The following is a 15,210-nucleotide window of genomic DNA, read 5'->3' as shown; positions in this document are numbered from 1 at the left end:
TTAAACGACACATTCTCTGTAAACATTAGAGAAATTCAAACATAAAAAGAATCCACTTCAACTTGCTCTCACTAACTCAAAAACGAAAGGTGGTCATTGGCCCCTTTTTTCATTGATATTATATTATAATGTCTGACATCCATATTTATACCAAACTAGGACGCCCTTCTTTGCCTGTTGTTGATTTTCTTTTGATGGAGGAATTCCGTTGCCTCTTTAACAGTGCTCTTCAACTTCGTACTTTATTTATGCCTATCTAACTTTTTTGATTCGAGCGTCACTAATGAGTCTTCTGTAGACGAAATTCGAATCTACTAATTTTGTTTTCAAATATTTCAAGTGAGGACATTAAAACTAAAGTCAATGTTGCTATAGAAAGTATGTGTTATCACGCTGGTCGTTTACAATTTCTTTATCATTAGTTTTGTTGATTTTAGAGAATAGTAATATCCTTTCCACTTTTTCCATATGACTCCATCAGCATAAGAGCCCATTCCCCCTGATAAGTACGCCCCGTTTAGATTTGAAAGGTGACAGTTCTGGTACCACCATGCTCCTTTAAAATTAACTGCACAACTGGTAGGATATTTGTCATTATCTCTGTCGTGTGTAGAAAACATATTTCCTGTATGGTATGACAGACTGTCTCCTAAATAAAATTAAATAAAAAATAAATGAAAAATATATAAATAAAATAATTATAAAAAGGTAGTTATTAATTATTTTCTGTAGCAATTTGACCAAGAAATTTCATGTCACTTTCTCAGAACGGATTTCTAGGAAATTTCGTTTAGTATAGATGTCATGTACCAATCAACTATGACGGAAACGCTAATTTACGTCAATGTTTTTAAAATTAATTGTGTCCATTTTCCCTAGCATCTATAACTATTTAAAAGTTATTAGGTCAATAACCTAACATTAATCATACAATTCTTGATATATCTGAATAGCCATATAGTTATTTGTGGATAAAATGCATATATAGAAATAAGAAGATGTGGTATGATTGCCAATGAGACAACTCTCCGCCAGAGATCAAGTGATGTAGATGTAAATAACTATAGGTCACCGTGTAAGTAAACACCAAACAATTTGTTTCATGAAAGTTTTCGTTATTACATTATTTAATATCTATTAAGTATAGATATGAGCTTTCATACAATGAGTTTTCCTAGAAAATATCGATGGAGCTTGCCTTCAGAATGAAAAAAATGACTCCGTATCATCAGGTGAATAAGGAAAAACATCGCAAGGTTTAATTATTCTAATTGTTTATGATACAACTGCCAAACATATATCATGATTTACATCAAATTGCTATTTCGTTACTGTCTGTTTCATTGCGTAAGAAAGAAGACGAATATATTAAGTAGAATCTTTCAACGAAAACTGACACGTCAGCAAAGACTCCTTAAATGGAAGACTAATAATATATATGAATACCTAGTTACTTTGCAATTAGAATAACTTCATAAGAAAATAATATAAGGATGAAAATATGACGATTAACAATTTTGTAATATTTGATTTAGTTTAAGGAAACATTGCAAATTATCTCTTAAGAAAAATATTTTTTTCCTCATTTTTTCATTAGAATTCAATATACATATTTATATGCATCAATAGATGATTGCGTACTATTTCATCTTGTCTTAGATAAAGTCTAGATACATATGCTATTACAGTAATTATACATTCATACATTTTTGAATTTTTAAAGAGTTTTTATTGGAAAATGTTATATGCATCAATAGTACTATCATTAATTTACCTCAAGGTTCATCTAAGGTGTGCGATAGTTTTGAAGAATTTGCGTAATTAAAGATAAAAAAGCAATGCTCACGTACAATAAATGACAAACCAATAAGCACATAAAGACAATGGTGAAAACTACACAGCTCTAGGCTTTTTGATAATGAGCCAAACTAAGGTTACAAAACCCCCAAATTTGCTCGTTATTAGCTGAAAACGTTATTTATATAAATGAATAATGCGTGAATGTTGTCAAACAAAATATGGTTTTCTTTTCCGACCACCCATAAAGAAGTGATATATACTTTTTTACTTTTTGTTCTAGTAATACTTGACAATAGACTAACAACCACGATAAATTTAAAATCTGTTCATAAATGTGTGTGTGCTCCCATATTTTCCCGATCTTTGAGACTTGATTGGATTTCGATTCTGAAAACATTGTACATCATTCCTTATTCAACAAGCACGTCGTAAAATATCTGATGTTGTTGGACTTTTTTTTATCGATAGTATACAACTTCTAAAATCATTCAAACATTAAACTTTTTAAATCAAGAAATGAAATAGACAAGAATTCCGTCCTTCTCCAATAATTTTCAAGTTAGTTAATAAGTTTACAAAGCATATGATACCATCATCTGAGTTTCTTAACAGCAAGAACTACATACATAAGTGTACATATTAAAACTGAGTTGTATAAAAAACAATCCCACAACAACAGGCAAGACTCACCAGCAGTACTGCTCGCTTCGTAGCCGCTTATGTCCAATTCATAGTTTATTGTTACGTCTCCAATGTAGAATTTAGTGTATTTAGCCCATACCGCATTTCCTTCAAAATCTTCCAAATCTACTCGTAGTTGATAATCACCACTTGAAACTATTTTGTGAATTTTTGCATTTCCTGTAACATTACATATCACCTTATAAATATGCTTCTTAGCCATATTCCCTTCCTCTATTTCTCCATTGTGTTATCCTCGAATGCGCCCTATCCACGAACTTGCTATTAGTGGAACAGGAACACTTTATCATAGCAGAATATCTGAGTTCACCGCTAATTTTGTATAAAGGGGTTACTTGTTATGCTTTATTTCTCTGTGTTGTATCTGTGCTATTTTATTTTCCAGTGTCTTTGTTGTTCTGTCGGACTTACGTCTCGGGCTGATATGGGGGTCTCGGGATAATACCATGGCGATATGGAAAAGGCCATGTATCAATGTGTATATATATCAAATGAAAGACGAAAGACACCAAAGGGACACTCAAACTCATATGTCAAAAACTAACTGAAAATTAGAAATTTATGTTTGTTTACACATATGTTGAATAGTTTGGACACACTATCATTCTTCATATTCATGAATATGAACAAAGAGAAAACTGCAAATGTTTCGTGTAAAGATCAAACAAATAAGTTTGTGTAATATCTAAACACATCAAAAATATAAAAAATAACAAAGAAGCCGGCGCAATCATTGGTAAATAACAGCAAGTTCTATCGTCCATTATTATTATATTATCTATCTTTCTTGGTCTTTTTATTTACATTTCAATTCAAAGGTATGGTATCATCATATTGGAGGTTATTTGAAATATATATAAAACATATACCTAGCCAAAACTCATGTGTAAGATTCCCAAATCCGTCCTCATAAGCGGTCCATCCTCTGTAAAAGTCTGTACTACCGTCTAATCTCCTTTGGATCACCTGGGAAATGGTTTATGGTGAGTGTAATTAAAACTTGTAAAACAATATACATGAATGGAAACTCATATGTTCTGTATACAGTAGTTGAATGATGACAGTCAACGATCATTTGAAAGCTTTCCTGCTTTACCTAGACACACGAGTAGCAAATAAATTTTTTTTTATCGTGTCACAATTAAGTTCAATGTGAAAAATATTTCATGTTAAAGACTATCACATTATATACTAGGAGAGCATTGGTGAGTTCACATTATATGATAGGAAAGCATTGGTAACTTCACATTATGTACTAACAAAAAAATTGGTGATGTTGTGAGCAGACCAACAGCATGGAAAGAATATGACTTATATGGCGTGTCATTTTATATTTATATTTGCTTAATTTGAGATAATAAGAATCGGGGAAAAGAGGGAGTCTAAGAGTTACAAAATGTATAGCCTAAAAGGGTTTCGTCCAACATGACTATTGATTTTCATCGGTTGGGAAGAAATATAAACAATACTATACCGTATTAGATAAAGGCAATAGTAGTATACCGCTGTTCAATAGTCATAAATCGATTTAACTGAAACAAATCCGGGTCACAGACCAAAACTGAGGGAAACACATCAACTATAAGATGAAACAAAACGGAACTACAGAAACACTGAACTGCTACAAAAACAAACGCCAACATACATAGAAACGGACTATGTGATAACAACTGCCATATTCATGACTTGGTTCAGGACATTTTAAGAAAAATAGTGGGTTGAAACTGTTTTTATGGCTAACCAAACCTCTCGCTTATATGGCAATGTTAAAAATACCGCTGAAATGACATATCACGTGACAGGAATACAGTATAAATAAATGCAAGAACATTCAGGACAGAGAAATACACAAATAAATAATATAATAGTACATGTCAACATGTAAACCACAGAATAACAACGACCACCTAAACTTAATTTACGACAGAACACAAATACAGCACAATAGAATAATGAACTGTGCGTCACACGAATGTATCAACGTCACAAAAAGCGACGTCACAGGTAAATTTCTAAAAATAGAATATAAAATTGGGATTAGGTTTGTAATGGTGTTATTTGATGTATTTTCTAACCATGTTGGTTTTTCTTCTAAATCTAACTTTGTAAAAACAAATAAATCCTGTGCATATAGTTGCTTTAAACTAAAAATCATATAAATGATGAACTAGGTGATTAATATCTTTACTTTTACATACATATAGAAAATAAAAATAGAATTAAAACCACAAACGATAAGACATAAAACAACATCCAACCAGAATTACAAATGAAACATCATAACTAAATACATGAATGTTGGATGTACAAATACCGAGACACGTCTAATAGCAATGCGAATTTACACTCAGCAAAACAGTCATATTCGGGAATAGGTCACGTTCGGTACTTAGAAGACCAGAAGACGTAGATGGTAAACCACAATCTAAGACTAGGTAAAATTGTCGTAAGTTAGTTTAAACACAGACAAATCGTTTAGATCAACCAATTCGTGATGGTGTCCATAACATTTACGGAGTGTCATTTTTAATCTTTCCTCCTCATAACTTTGTTTGAGCACACTCATGTATATGAAGTCCGTACAGTGTGAACATGCACGAGCATAACGTATCAACTGAGATATGTAAACACCATAAAGAGTGTTCGCGGTTACTTTAATCAAGACTGTAGTAAACCGGTGATACTGTAGCCCAGTCAATCTTATTTCATGCACATTTGACACATTATTAAAACGAGGATATTTATTTTTAACCCAAAATTTGGATAATTATTTATTGTTTCGCCTTTAAAGATTTATTTATATATTATTTTTTCATCGCGAGCTGGATTTATTAATTTGTCGTCCAATAAAAATACACAAACACGTTTATTTCCTTTTACTTGTTTCAGCATTTCTCACGTAATGACTGTATGTTAGCGTTTATAGTGAATTGTAATACTTTTGACTTTTCAGATTGAGCATAAGGATAGACGATAATTATATAAGCAGAAACAACATCATTTGATATTCTACTTGATAAAGGAAAAAATGAGATTTTTTAATCAATGACAAATATTTCATTGAAAAATAAAGATATATCCTTCGCCTTTCCTTTATAATGGGAATAAAGCATGCGCGATTTTTTTAATAGAACGTTAGAAGATTCTTGGGCAATGCATCGACGTATAAGGGACACTAACCCCGCACAACTTCCCGATAATTTCGGTATCATGGCCAGTCAGTGGCAATATGATCACACAGATCAAAAAGAAATTGTACCAACTACCGATAAATGGTGTTTTGATATCATCAAGCATATGGCTATTTTTTTTTCTTTTAACCAATTGAAATTTATCAATTAAAGGATAAAAAATAAAATGAGATATGTATTGAATTCTATGCTTCTGAGTTTTATGAATTAAAAAAAGCAAGTTTGTTCATATGTCGTTATAATTTTTTATTCTAAATTTGAATTTACGCCTATTCCATTATAATGTAATATAGCCTTTTTACCCTGCAATTCACTTCTTCATTTCCACGACTTATAGGATTATTATTATCATTACCATTATTATTTTTATTATTATTATTATTATTATTATTATTATTATTATTATTCAGATGTTTGTTTACAGAGAGCGATTTGACATTGGCACTATATCAATGGGAACAATATTAATCTGTAAATTATATATGTCAAATGAAAATAAGAAATTCCGTGATTAAAAAACTACAGTTAAACATGTTAAAGACAAATTTATCTAATCCGAAATAGAGCTTTCTTACATTTTGACGAAAGGTACGAACGAATGTTAAGGGAGCATGTATTACATTTCTATGATAATACCGAGAGTCTATGTTTTATCCGGTAAAACAGCATTCTTTTCTGAATCAAACGAGTTACGTATCTTTAAAAATTTAAGTATATCGCAAATAAAACACGCTTTTAATATCTGGAAATAAAGAAAACTAAATTCAAATACACTTACGTCCGATACGTTACTTATGTTAACCTGGATTACACATTTGCGCGGGAATCGTTTAAGCATGCATTTCACCATTAAAATTTAAAGAAATCATTGAAGTACGATACTCTAAATTTAATGACAAGATTCACAATTATTTTTATTTTTATGAGTATGCTATCATCAAATTGTCAACGTGGATCATCGAGATCTGCAAGACAAGGATTCTACAATGTTTCGAAAAAGTAATGTGAAATACATCTGGGAAAAAAAGATTTTGTGATGAATTTTTTTCTATGTGAAAAAAGCAATGTGACACTTGCGATCGTAGGAAACAAATGTTAAACGGAACAAAAACTATAGTCCCCCCTTCCTTGAAAGATAAATGGTCATTGCCTTAGCACCACAGATGATTTTCATGGTCTGTTTGCAACTAGTTATATTTTCAGCTAAGATCAGTTAATGCTAGATACGCAACTGATTTGGGACCATTCTTTAAACGTCGTTAATTTGTTTTAATCATCTAATATTTGTGGACCAATCAGTGGTGCATTATCACTTACAGAAGATGTTAACACGAGCGAACATGCGAAATCCAATGTCAATTCCAGCAAGGGGGTAATTAACACATACACACACACCCTCACAAACAACTTTCATTTAACTACTAGTAGTTAGATATAGGATACATGTCCACGAGACAACAGCCAACCAACAAATAGACAAATAAAGTTTAATATGAACTTTACATAGTTTACACTATATAACAAGCATTAAATGGTAAAAAAAATAAGAAAAAACAAAAAACAAGTCACACTCAAAGAAAAACGGAAAATTAAACCGTCTCTCTCTCTCTGTGACCTAGAAGTACATATAATAGACCAAGGCGAAGATCTGGAATAGGAGGTTAGGAATATGTCTGTTGAGTAGGGACACTAATTATAGATATTGTTTTGTTCATTTACATACACATTTTAACACCTAAATGTACATGATGTATATCAAGAAAATAAATGTACAATCTTGCACAATATATATTCTGTATTTAACATTAAGGATTAAATAGTATACATGCTTGGAAGATTGATGAATATTGGTCTCTTAATGTCCAGTGGCAAATATTTCACGACTGTTAAGGACGAAAACGCAATTATGCGCTGAAAAAAACGATTCCTTAGGTGAGCCTAACTTGGGTATCACCCAAGGGGAGGCGGGGAATCTCTGCAAGTTATTTAACGAGCCTCGGCACAATATATTTTGGAGGTATTTTTTTTTCAATTTTACTATTTTTTGGGGTTGCAATTTTTTGAATTAAGGAAATATTTTTTTTTTTTATATTATCTTATTTTTTTGTTTGAGGAGGCAAGCCAATTCATTTGCCTTGGTATTTTCTTAGGTTGAATAATGCAAAGTTGTAATTTTTTTAGGGGAGGGGGGGTGAGGGGAGCACAAACTTTTATTTTCAAGGGTATTTTTTTCTCCTTCTGACGAGCATGTGTTTAAATATTTTGTAGAGTTATCTCCTTCCCCCTAGTGGTATTATATTTTTACCTCTCCTACGTCCCGAAATTCCTATATCGCATGAAAATTCAAGTTGAACACGTCTCGTTGTATAGCAGTGTAATGGTCCTTGATAGGCAAACATTGGGGCGAAACGCCATCGAAATTCATTGACGCCTCGATTAAGATTATATAAATATGTCAAAATAAAGGATCCCTAAATCGAGTCTTACGTATGATTCGTCAAGCGTACGTACATTTCGTCAAATTGTAAGAAATATTCTATTAGACGGATAGAAAGATATGTTCGGTGATCAATTTCTCACGTGTTGCATTCTTGGAACTGCCCCTGAGCCAAATCAAGTGAATCGTTAACTTACTGTCCAACCACCATTATCTGTGTCCATTTCACAATAGACATCGAACTTTGCAGATGTCGTTGGATGAATTCTGTAAACCCCGGACCCACAGCGGCTTGGTATTTCAGCACAGCCATGTGGTGGATATAGAGCTTTTAAAAGGCAAAAAAATTGGTTAAGATATATTATCATTCATTAAAAATATCACAACTAAATACTATTGATTGATTGTTGTTTTCTTAACGTGCTGCGACAAATATTTCATGCATTTTCAGCACTACATTTAATGACAGATGTCACTAGTGGCGTAGAAACTGGCTACCGGAGTTCACAACTGTTTTTTTTTGGTTCGTGTAGCGCGATCTTAGTTTTGGTGTAGTATTTTGAGTACTGCTCTTTGTATGTTCGTCGACTTACGTTTTGAGCTGTTATCAACATTTGTTTTATCCCCCCCCCCCCCCTCGGTATGTTTCTCTCCTCTTTTTTTCTGTGATTTTCAGGTAAAGCACCTTAGAGTACTATTACAATTCATAAAATTTTGAGGTTTAGATAATAGGAATTAGCCAATGATATCGTGGCGGTTTACTGACTAGTCTATAATATACAATAACTATGTATGGTGCATTTGCTACCTCATCACGTTTATATATAATCTAAAGTTAGTAGAGCAATTTTACATTAAATAGTACATGAAACAACTAAAAGTCTTATACGTTTTGTTGTACTTAGAAGAATATGAAAGAAAAATAACTCAACACTTTGAATGAACGTATTGCTGTCGTGTGCACAGAATTCGGTACATGTTCATTATTTTCTCCTTTGTTTCACGCCTATGTATTGTAGAAAAAAAGAACACAGCATAGGGTTGTGCGTTCGCTACAAGATCGCATTTAATATAACATAGTTAACATACCTACAATCATACATAAATAAATGCATCAAAATTCAAAATACACAAGTCGATACGAAACTGAGGAAGTAATATAAAAGAAGTTTTTTTAGGCTGGGTGGATGGGAAATAGTATACCAAACTAACTTATGTGTCCTTTGTAACGAACGACGCGTTGGTCAAGCGCGCCTTAAATTTTCTTTATATACTGACCGCCGAAATCGTCCGTGCAGAAAGGAATTCAATGAGTGATACCTTATCTAAATTCAAATATTGAAAACCTTTATTTGAAACATAGGGCCGTAAAGAAATGTAATGAATCATGTTGGTTTTTACGGACTATCTTTTAAACTGTGAGACTAAAGAGTTTCTTTTTGCTTGTCACTTTCAGAAGTCCCTCTTTTTCAGTATACTCCTACGCCACTTTTATATATTAAGTACACTGTTCTGTCTTATTTCTGTGTGAATTTGATTAATCATTTGTTTAATCTTTCATTTATTTGTATAATTTCTCTGTGCCCTTTGTGATATGCCTATTGTTGAGAAATGTGGAAAGAGAAGAACGCTTATGTCAACATTGTTGTTATAATAAAACAGATAATAAAGAACATTTCTTGTTCAAATGAACACAAAAATGACAATTGACAATTTTAGACTCTAATGTTTACAGAAAAATTGTAAATGTCTACTCAAGTATAGATGATATTGATAAATTTGATCAATTTGGTTGTTCTCTTTCATGTCCGTCAATTATGCAGTATTCTGCTCGATTCATTACAAAGTCATGGTCACTGAGGATAATAAGCACGACAATTGCACATGTAAATATGTATATCATCATAAAGATAAGTAGATGTGGTATGATTGCCAATGAGACAACTATCCGCCAGGGTTCAAATGAATTGGATGTAAGCAATTAAAGGCAACCGTACGGCCGTCAACAATAGAAATACCCATACCGTATAGTCGGTCATGTCCTATAGTATTCTGTGATGTATTAATGTGTTATTATGGTTTATTCCATGAATGTCATTAGCCCCATATGGCTATGATTGTGCATTACATTAGAATTAAATAAATAAGAAATAAGCGCAAACTTACCTTGTTCTATACAACAAAACAAAATTTTCCATTCTCCGTAGTCCGTACATACAGCAAATGGACGTCCTACCAAAGCAAACCCTTCATTACATTTAAATTTATTTCCAGTGCCAAGATTTTTATATAAGCCAAATGTCTCTATGCTAACAGCTTTATATATATCTGGCAACAAATCATCACAGTCTGTAAAAGGTAGAAAATTGTATATATTTCTAGAACTAATTGACAGAATAAAATACTCAATGCAGTGAAGTTTGCTTCATGGAATCATTTCATGTCTTTAACTGCTGGTTTATCAACCATGTATGGACATAGTTGATTTATTCTGTTTATGACAGGTTTGCCTAGATGTTTTAGAAATCATTTGCTTACATTGTTTACAAATCATTTGCCTACATTATTTAGAAATCATTTGCCTACATTGTTTAGAAATCTTTGTATGGATATTTTCGCTTCTTTTTTTTAATACATACTGATACCCAAGGGTCAATTTCAGGTAAAGAAAAACGGCCACCTAGACTTCTCCTGTCCGGCAGTTTTAATGATTATCTGTTTTTTTTAAATTATTTTTCAAATGTCCTTTTTGTCAGAAAAAAAAACAAAACATTGCTTGATAGTCTTCAAAGTTTTAAAAGTTTTTTGACGAATTAACAAGGAAAATAACTGGGTAATGTCATCTTTTATTTATGCATGTTTATCAATATTTTGTATTTTATAAACATTATTTATAGAAATATAACCAACTTTTACATTGTATATAACTGGGTGGCCACAGAGGTCGGATTGGTTAGTTCACATTTTGACAGTCCTGAAACTAAGTATAATTTTATCTACCTATCGTTTCGTTATATTCTAAAATAAAAAGGTCACATCCTCAAATGTAAGCTATTATTAGAGTTCTACAGAGGTCTACAGATGAACGTAAATAAGTATATACGAAGCAAGAGTGAGAGAGAGAGAGTGGGATATAGAGTGTGTGTATGTTCATTCAGTTTCTCTTCTCTTGATTTTTTTAGTATAATTATTTCCGATACTTGTAAATTTGAAGCAAGTTTTGTTAATTACGCGAACAACATAGCAATAACATGAGTAGTTCCATGTTGCGATGTTGATTTTATATCTACATCCCTTGATGAAAATGTTATGATAATTCCACTATGTCCCTTGAATATATAATTCAAAATGTATTATAAATCTATCCGTAACATCCTTTAGGTCTTATGCAGACATAAGTAAGTCTGTAATATATCAGTATGTTTAATGGTTGTCGTGTATGGAATTTATTTATAAGATAATGAAACACTTTGAAAACGTCAAAAATGACTTAAATATTTTTTTTGTCATAAACTTCTAATTAGACATGAGGCATCCTTATCAAATAAAAGTATTTTATGAATGACCTGTGACGCACAGTTTATAATTCTTTTGTGGGGTCCTGGTGTACTGTCGTAAATTCATGGGAGGTGTTCGTTGTTATTCTGTAGTTTACATGTTGTAATGTACTATTATATTATTTATTTATGTATTTCTCTGTCCTGAGAGTTCTTGCGTTTATTTGTACTGTATTCCTGTCACGTAATGTTGTCATTTAGCGGTATATTTAACATTGCCATATAAGCGAGAGCTTTGGCTAGCCATAAAACCAGGTTCAACCCACCATTTTTTTCTTTAAATGTCCTGTAACCAAGTCAGGAATATGGCAGTTGTTATCTAATATTCAGTTTCTATGTATGTTGGCGTTTGTTTTTGTTGCAGTTCAGTGTTTCTGTTCTTCCATTGTTTTCCTCTGATAGTTGATGTGTTTCCCTAGGTTTTGGTTGGTGACCCGGATTTGTTTTCGCTTAATCGATTGATGATTTCTGTTGAAAACATATTTATTGGAGTATAAGAATGTGCCTTATACTTAATTTTGCCAAAACATTATGAGGTCAAATATCTTCAGGATGTAGTCATGTGAAATTTTAAAAATCTGGAAGTTAAAATTGATACTAAACATCAGAACAAAATAAGCTGAAAATATTGGTAGGCTATGGAAATCCTTTTCGAGATATTTGATTTAAAAAAAAAATGGCGCGAAAAGGCTGACTCGGACTTTTACCTTATATTTATCACATGCATTATTTGGGTCTCAAATAGTAAGAAAAAAAATCTAGAATCTTCTTAAATTTCAGTAATGACCTTTTATGAACTATTGTAGTCTTCTATGGAAAGTAATCTGAATGATAGGGGCACAATATTTGACCCTGTATCGTAGGAAAACCCAAAGGAGTCCGAACATCTGACAAAATTTCCCAAATCTGAAAAAACTACAGCCTTAACCTCTTAAAATTCACAACATCATATTGACATCATAACTGACGCTTCTGCTCTAAGTGTCCTATCAAATTAACCGATTCATATGTGATAAACATATTTTGAAGAACAGATGATGTTTTTAAAATTTTGTAAATGCGGTGCTGCATAATGGTCCTTATTTCAAAATGCACTGAAATTTATACTTACATGCAGTCATACACGTATATCCGCCATTATCATCCGTAACACATTTCTGTCCTGCTGCACAATTGTGATCTGTACAAACTCCTGCAAAAGACTGAAAAATCCAATTATAATACAATTACAATCACAATGTAATTGAATTGATATAATCCCATAGGTGAAGATTAGATATTATTTCAATTGTGAACGTCATGGCAACATGGTAACTCAAATGTAAAAGCTATAATTGTATAGAGTTTTTCTGGCGCATTGAGATATACCGCACTTATATTTATAATGGTTTCAAATTGTCTATCAGCAGTATTAGTACTAGTACTCTTGACTAGCAAACTCATGTTTTGAAATTAATCTTTTTTTTTTCAATCTGGTTTTTTATTCTTCTTTCTTTTATTTACCATTTGTCAAGTATTCCACACATTGAGATAAGTAGGAAGACTTTGGTACTAATTAAACTTTGACCTTTGAATTGTCATTCGAGTCTACTTTATGTACGTATGACCGTCGTGAAAAAAAATCGTTGTACGTCATTTACTCTTTTTGAATATGCCTCTATTAAATGAATAAATGAATCAATAAATAAATAGATAGGCGAAAATCCGTTCAATTTTTTTGCTTTTAAACATATAGAAAATATCAAAGCAGTTATGGTGCACATTTGATTGATTAAATCAATAACGATGGACACTTTGAAAGTAGAACATGTACGATTAAAAAATTTGGCAAAATGTTTAAAAAAGAATTCAACGATAAGTATGACACAATATACAAGCTTACCTTTGGCCAAGTTGATATCTTACTAAAAATGCAACCATCGTCCTCTACCAATGCTCCATCAGTTATTTCTCCAACTACGTCACAAAGATCCCAGTTCTTTCTATAGTTAATGGCAGTACATTGTGATGTTATGAAACATTCTTTGACACATTTTAGTAAAGTGATTTGTCGTATTCTACGTAAGATGTTAGTTTGCTGACTTTTTCTATGCTGTAAGTGTCCCATCAAAGTAATGTCGTATGGGTGCTGACACTCGTTATCGTTTTGGTCACAAACGTCTTCTAAGAATGCTCCAACGAAAGTTAAAACCAGCAAAATTACGGGGTAGAATGCTAACGAAAAGTCCATATCGTCATTCTTCTTTGAAAGAATTAGTTGTAATGGTTGAGAGTTTTTTCGTCAACAGTATATGGAATTTGTAACGCTAGTATACTAATGACTGGCAATAATGATTGACTATTTATATTCCGTAGATAATTCAAATTTCCGTTCTTCACCTATAGAAATTATAACTAAACCATAAAGACATTTTTTCATCAAATAAAAACAGGGATCAAGTTCGTGTGTTTCATAAATGGATGGATCATATATATGCTTAACCGTTAGTGACAAATATTACAATCAAAAGTCATGTCATTTCACCCAGAAAGGTTGTTATAAATTTGAGTAGACCAGTTTTTTCAGCATGTACCTGTTGCCATTGTAAAACAATTCTTTTGATGGTTAACAGAGCATGCGTCAATCACTTATGAACTTACGTACTTACAAACCAAGAAACTCATAGTGAAAAAGCACAGTTCATACGTTTCAATTCCATAGTTTTTATACTTCTTGAAACATTAATTTCATAGTTCAATGCTTCTTGATACTGCTTGAAACATTAATTTCACATTTTAATGCTTCCTGACTCAAAGCATAAAATTATGAATATAGTGTCCCATTAAAAAAACCAATGTGTTAAGTGGAAACATGTGAAAATGATAACTTTCAAATTTATTGTAAAATCCGATAAGGACATTCCAATTTAGTAAAACAAAGTATTTTCTATAAAGCCAAAAATATGGCATCAGCAACATCATTGAGGGGGATGAAATGTATTTTGGGATGTAGTATATAGGAGGTAAACAGGTGAAATGTGGGATATAGAGGGTAAAAAATGGAATCTGGGACTTTATTTTCCTCGGACGTTACTGAATCAAATATAATATCACTTGACAGAATTAATTTTTAGGAAGTCCAGATAGAAAAAGAATGGCGAACGATACCAAAGGGACATTCATGTGATATCCATGACTCTGAAAGAGAAGCACGATGCTATCAAACCCATAGAAGTCATATTTATTCAAATTCATTTCCTTGATTTATCATGTTAACAAAATGCTGTAATTGACCGATCGTAAATATTTGTACTAACAATGTAAGCTGTTGTTTGATAATAATGATAAATGTAATGACGTCACCCTGTTGATATTAATACAGCTGGTCGCTTGGTCCAATACAGCAAAAAATCTGTATTGATCCAGTTACAAACGCTTTACAAACAATTGACGTATTTTGATGCACAAGAACTTGTTTTTATCATATTTATAGACTTATTATGACATGAAAAGTTTATATTTTGTTGCGATTCGAAACGGAAAT

The 15,210-nt window shown here is 32.0% G+C and overlaps 1 protein-coding gene across 1 annotated transcript; it reads right to left on the bottom strand.

Moving 5' to 3' along the window:
* On the bottom strand, positions 1-14,270 carry LOC127712840 (microfibril-associated glycoprotein 4-like). Its single transcript, XM_052219448.1, has 8 exons — positions 14,261-14,270; positions 12,799-12,879; positions 10,297-10,479; positions 8,328-8,458; positions 3,372-3,468; positions 2,582-2,661; positions 2,391-2,418; positions 1-649 (listed from the first exon to the last, which is right to left on the bottom strand). Exons 1-8 carry the CDS (start codon positions 14,268-14,270, stop codon positions 402-404), a joined length of 858 nt encoding a protein of 285 aa, XP_052075408.1. The 3' UTR covers positions 1-401.
* Between the last annotated feature and the right edge of the window lie 940 nt (positions 14,271-15,210).

This window comes from Mytilus californianus, unplaced genomic scaffold, assembly GCF_021869535.1.
Source record: "Mytilus californianus isolate M0D057914Y unplaced genomic scaffold, xbMytCali1.0.p SCAF_8, whole genome shotgun sequence".
Classification (NCBI taxonomy): domain Eukaryota; kingdom Metazoa; phylum Mollusca; class Bivalvia; order Mytilida; family Mytilidae; genus Mytilus; species Mytilus californianus.
The sequence above is the reverse complement of the archived record's forward strand: the minus strand, read 5'-3'. Positions and strand labels throughout refer to the sequence as shown.

Coding starts and splice junctions, on each gene's coding strand:
- LOC127712840 (XM_052219448.1), bottom strand. Junction 10,480..12,798: donor ATATACGTGTATGACTGCAT/GTAAGTATAAAT, acceptor TACCTTTTACAG/ACTGTGATGATTTGTTGCCA. Junction 2,662..3,371: donor TACACATGAGTTTTGGCTAG/GTATATGTTTTA, acceptor GTAATGTTACAG/GAAATGCAAAAATTCACAAA.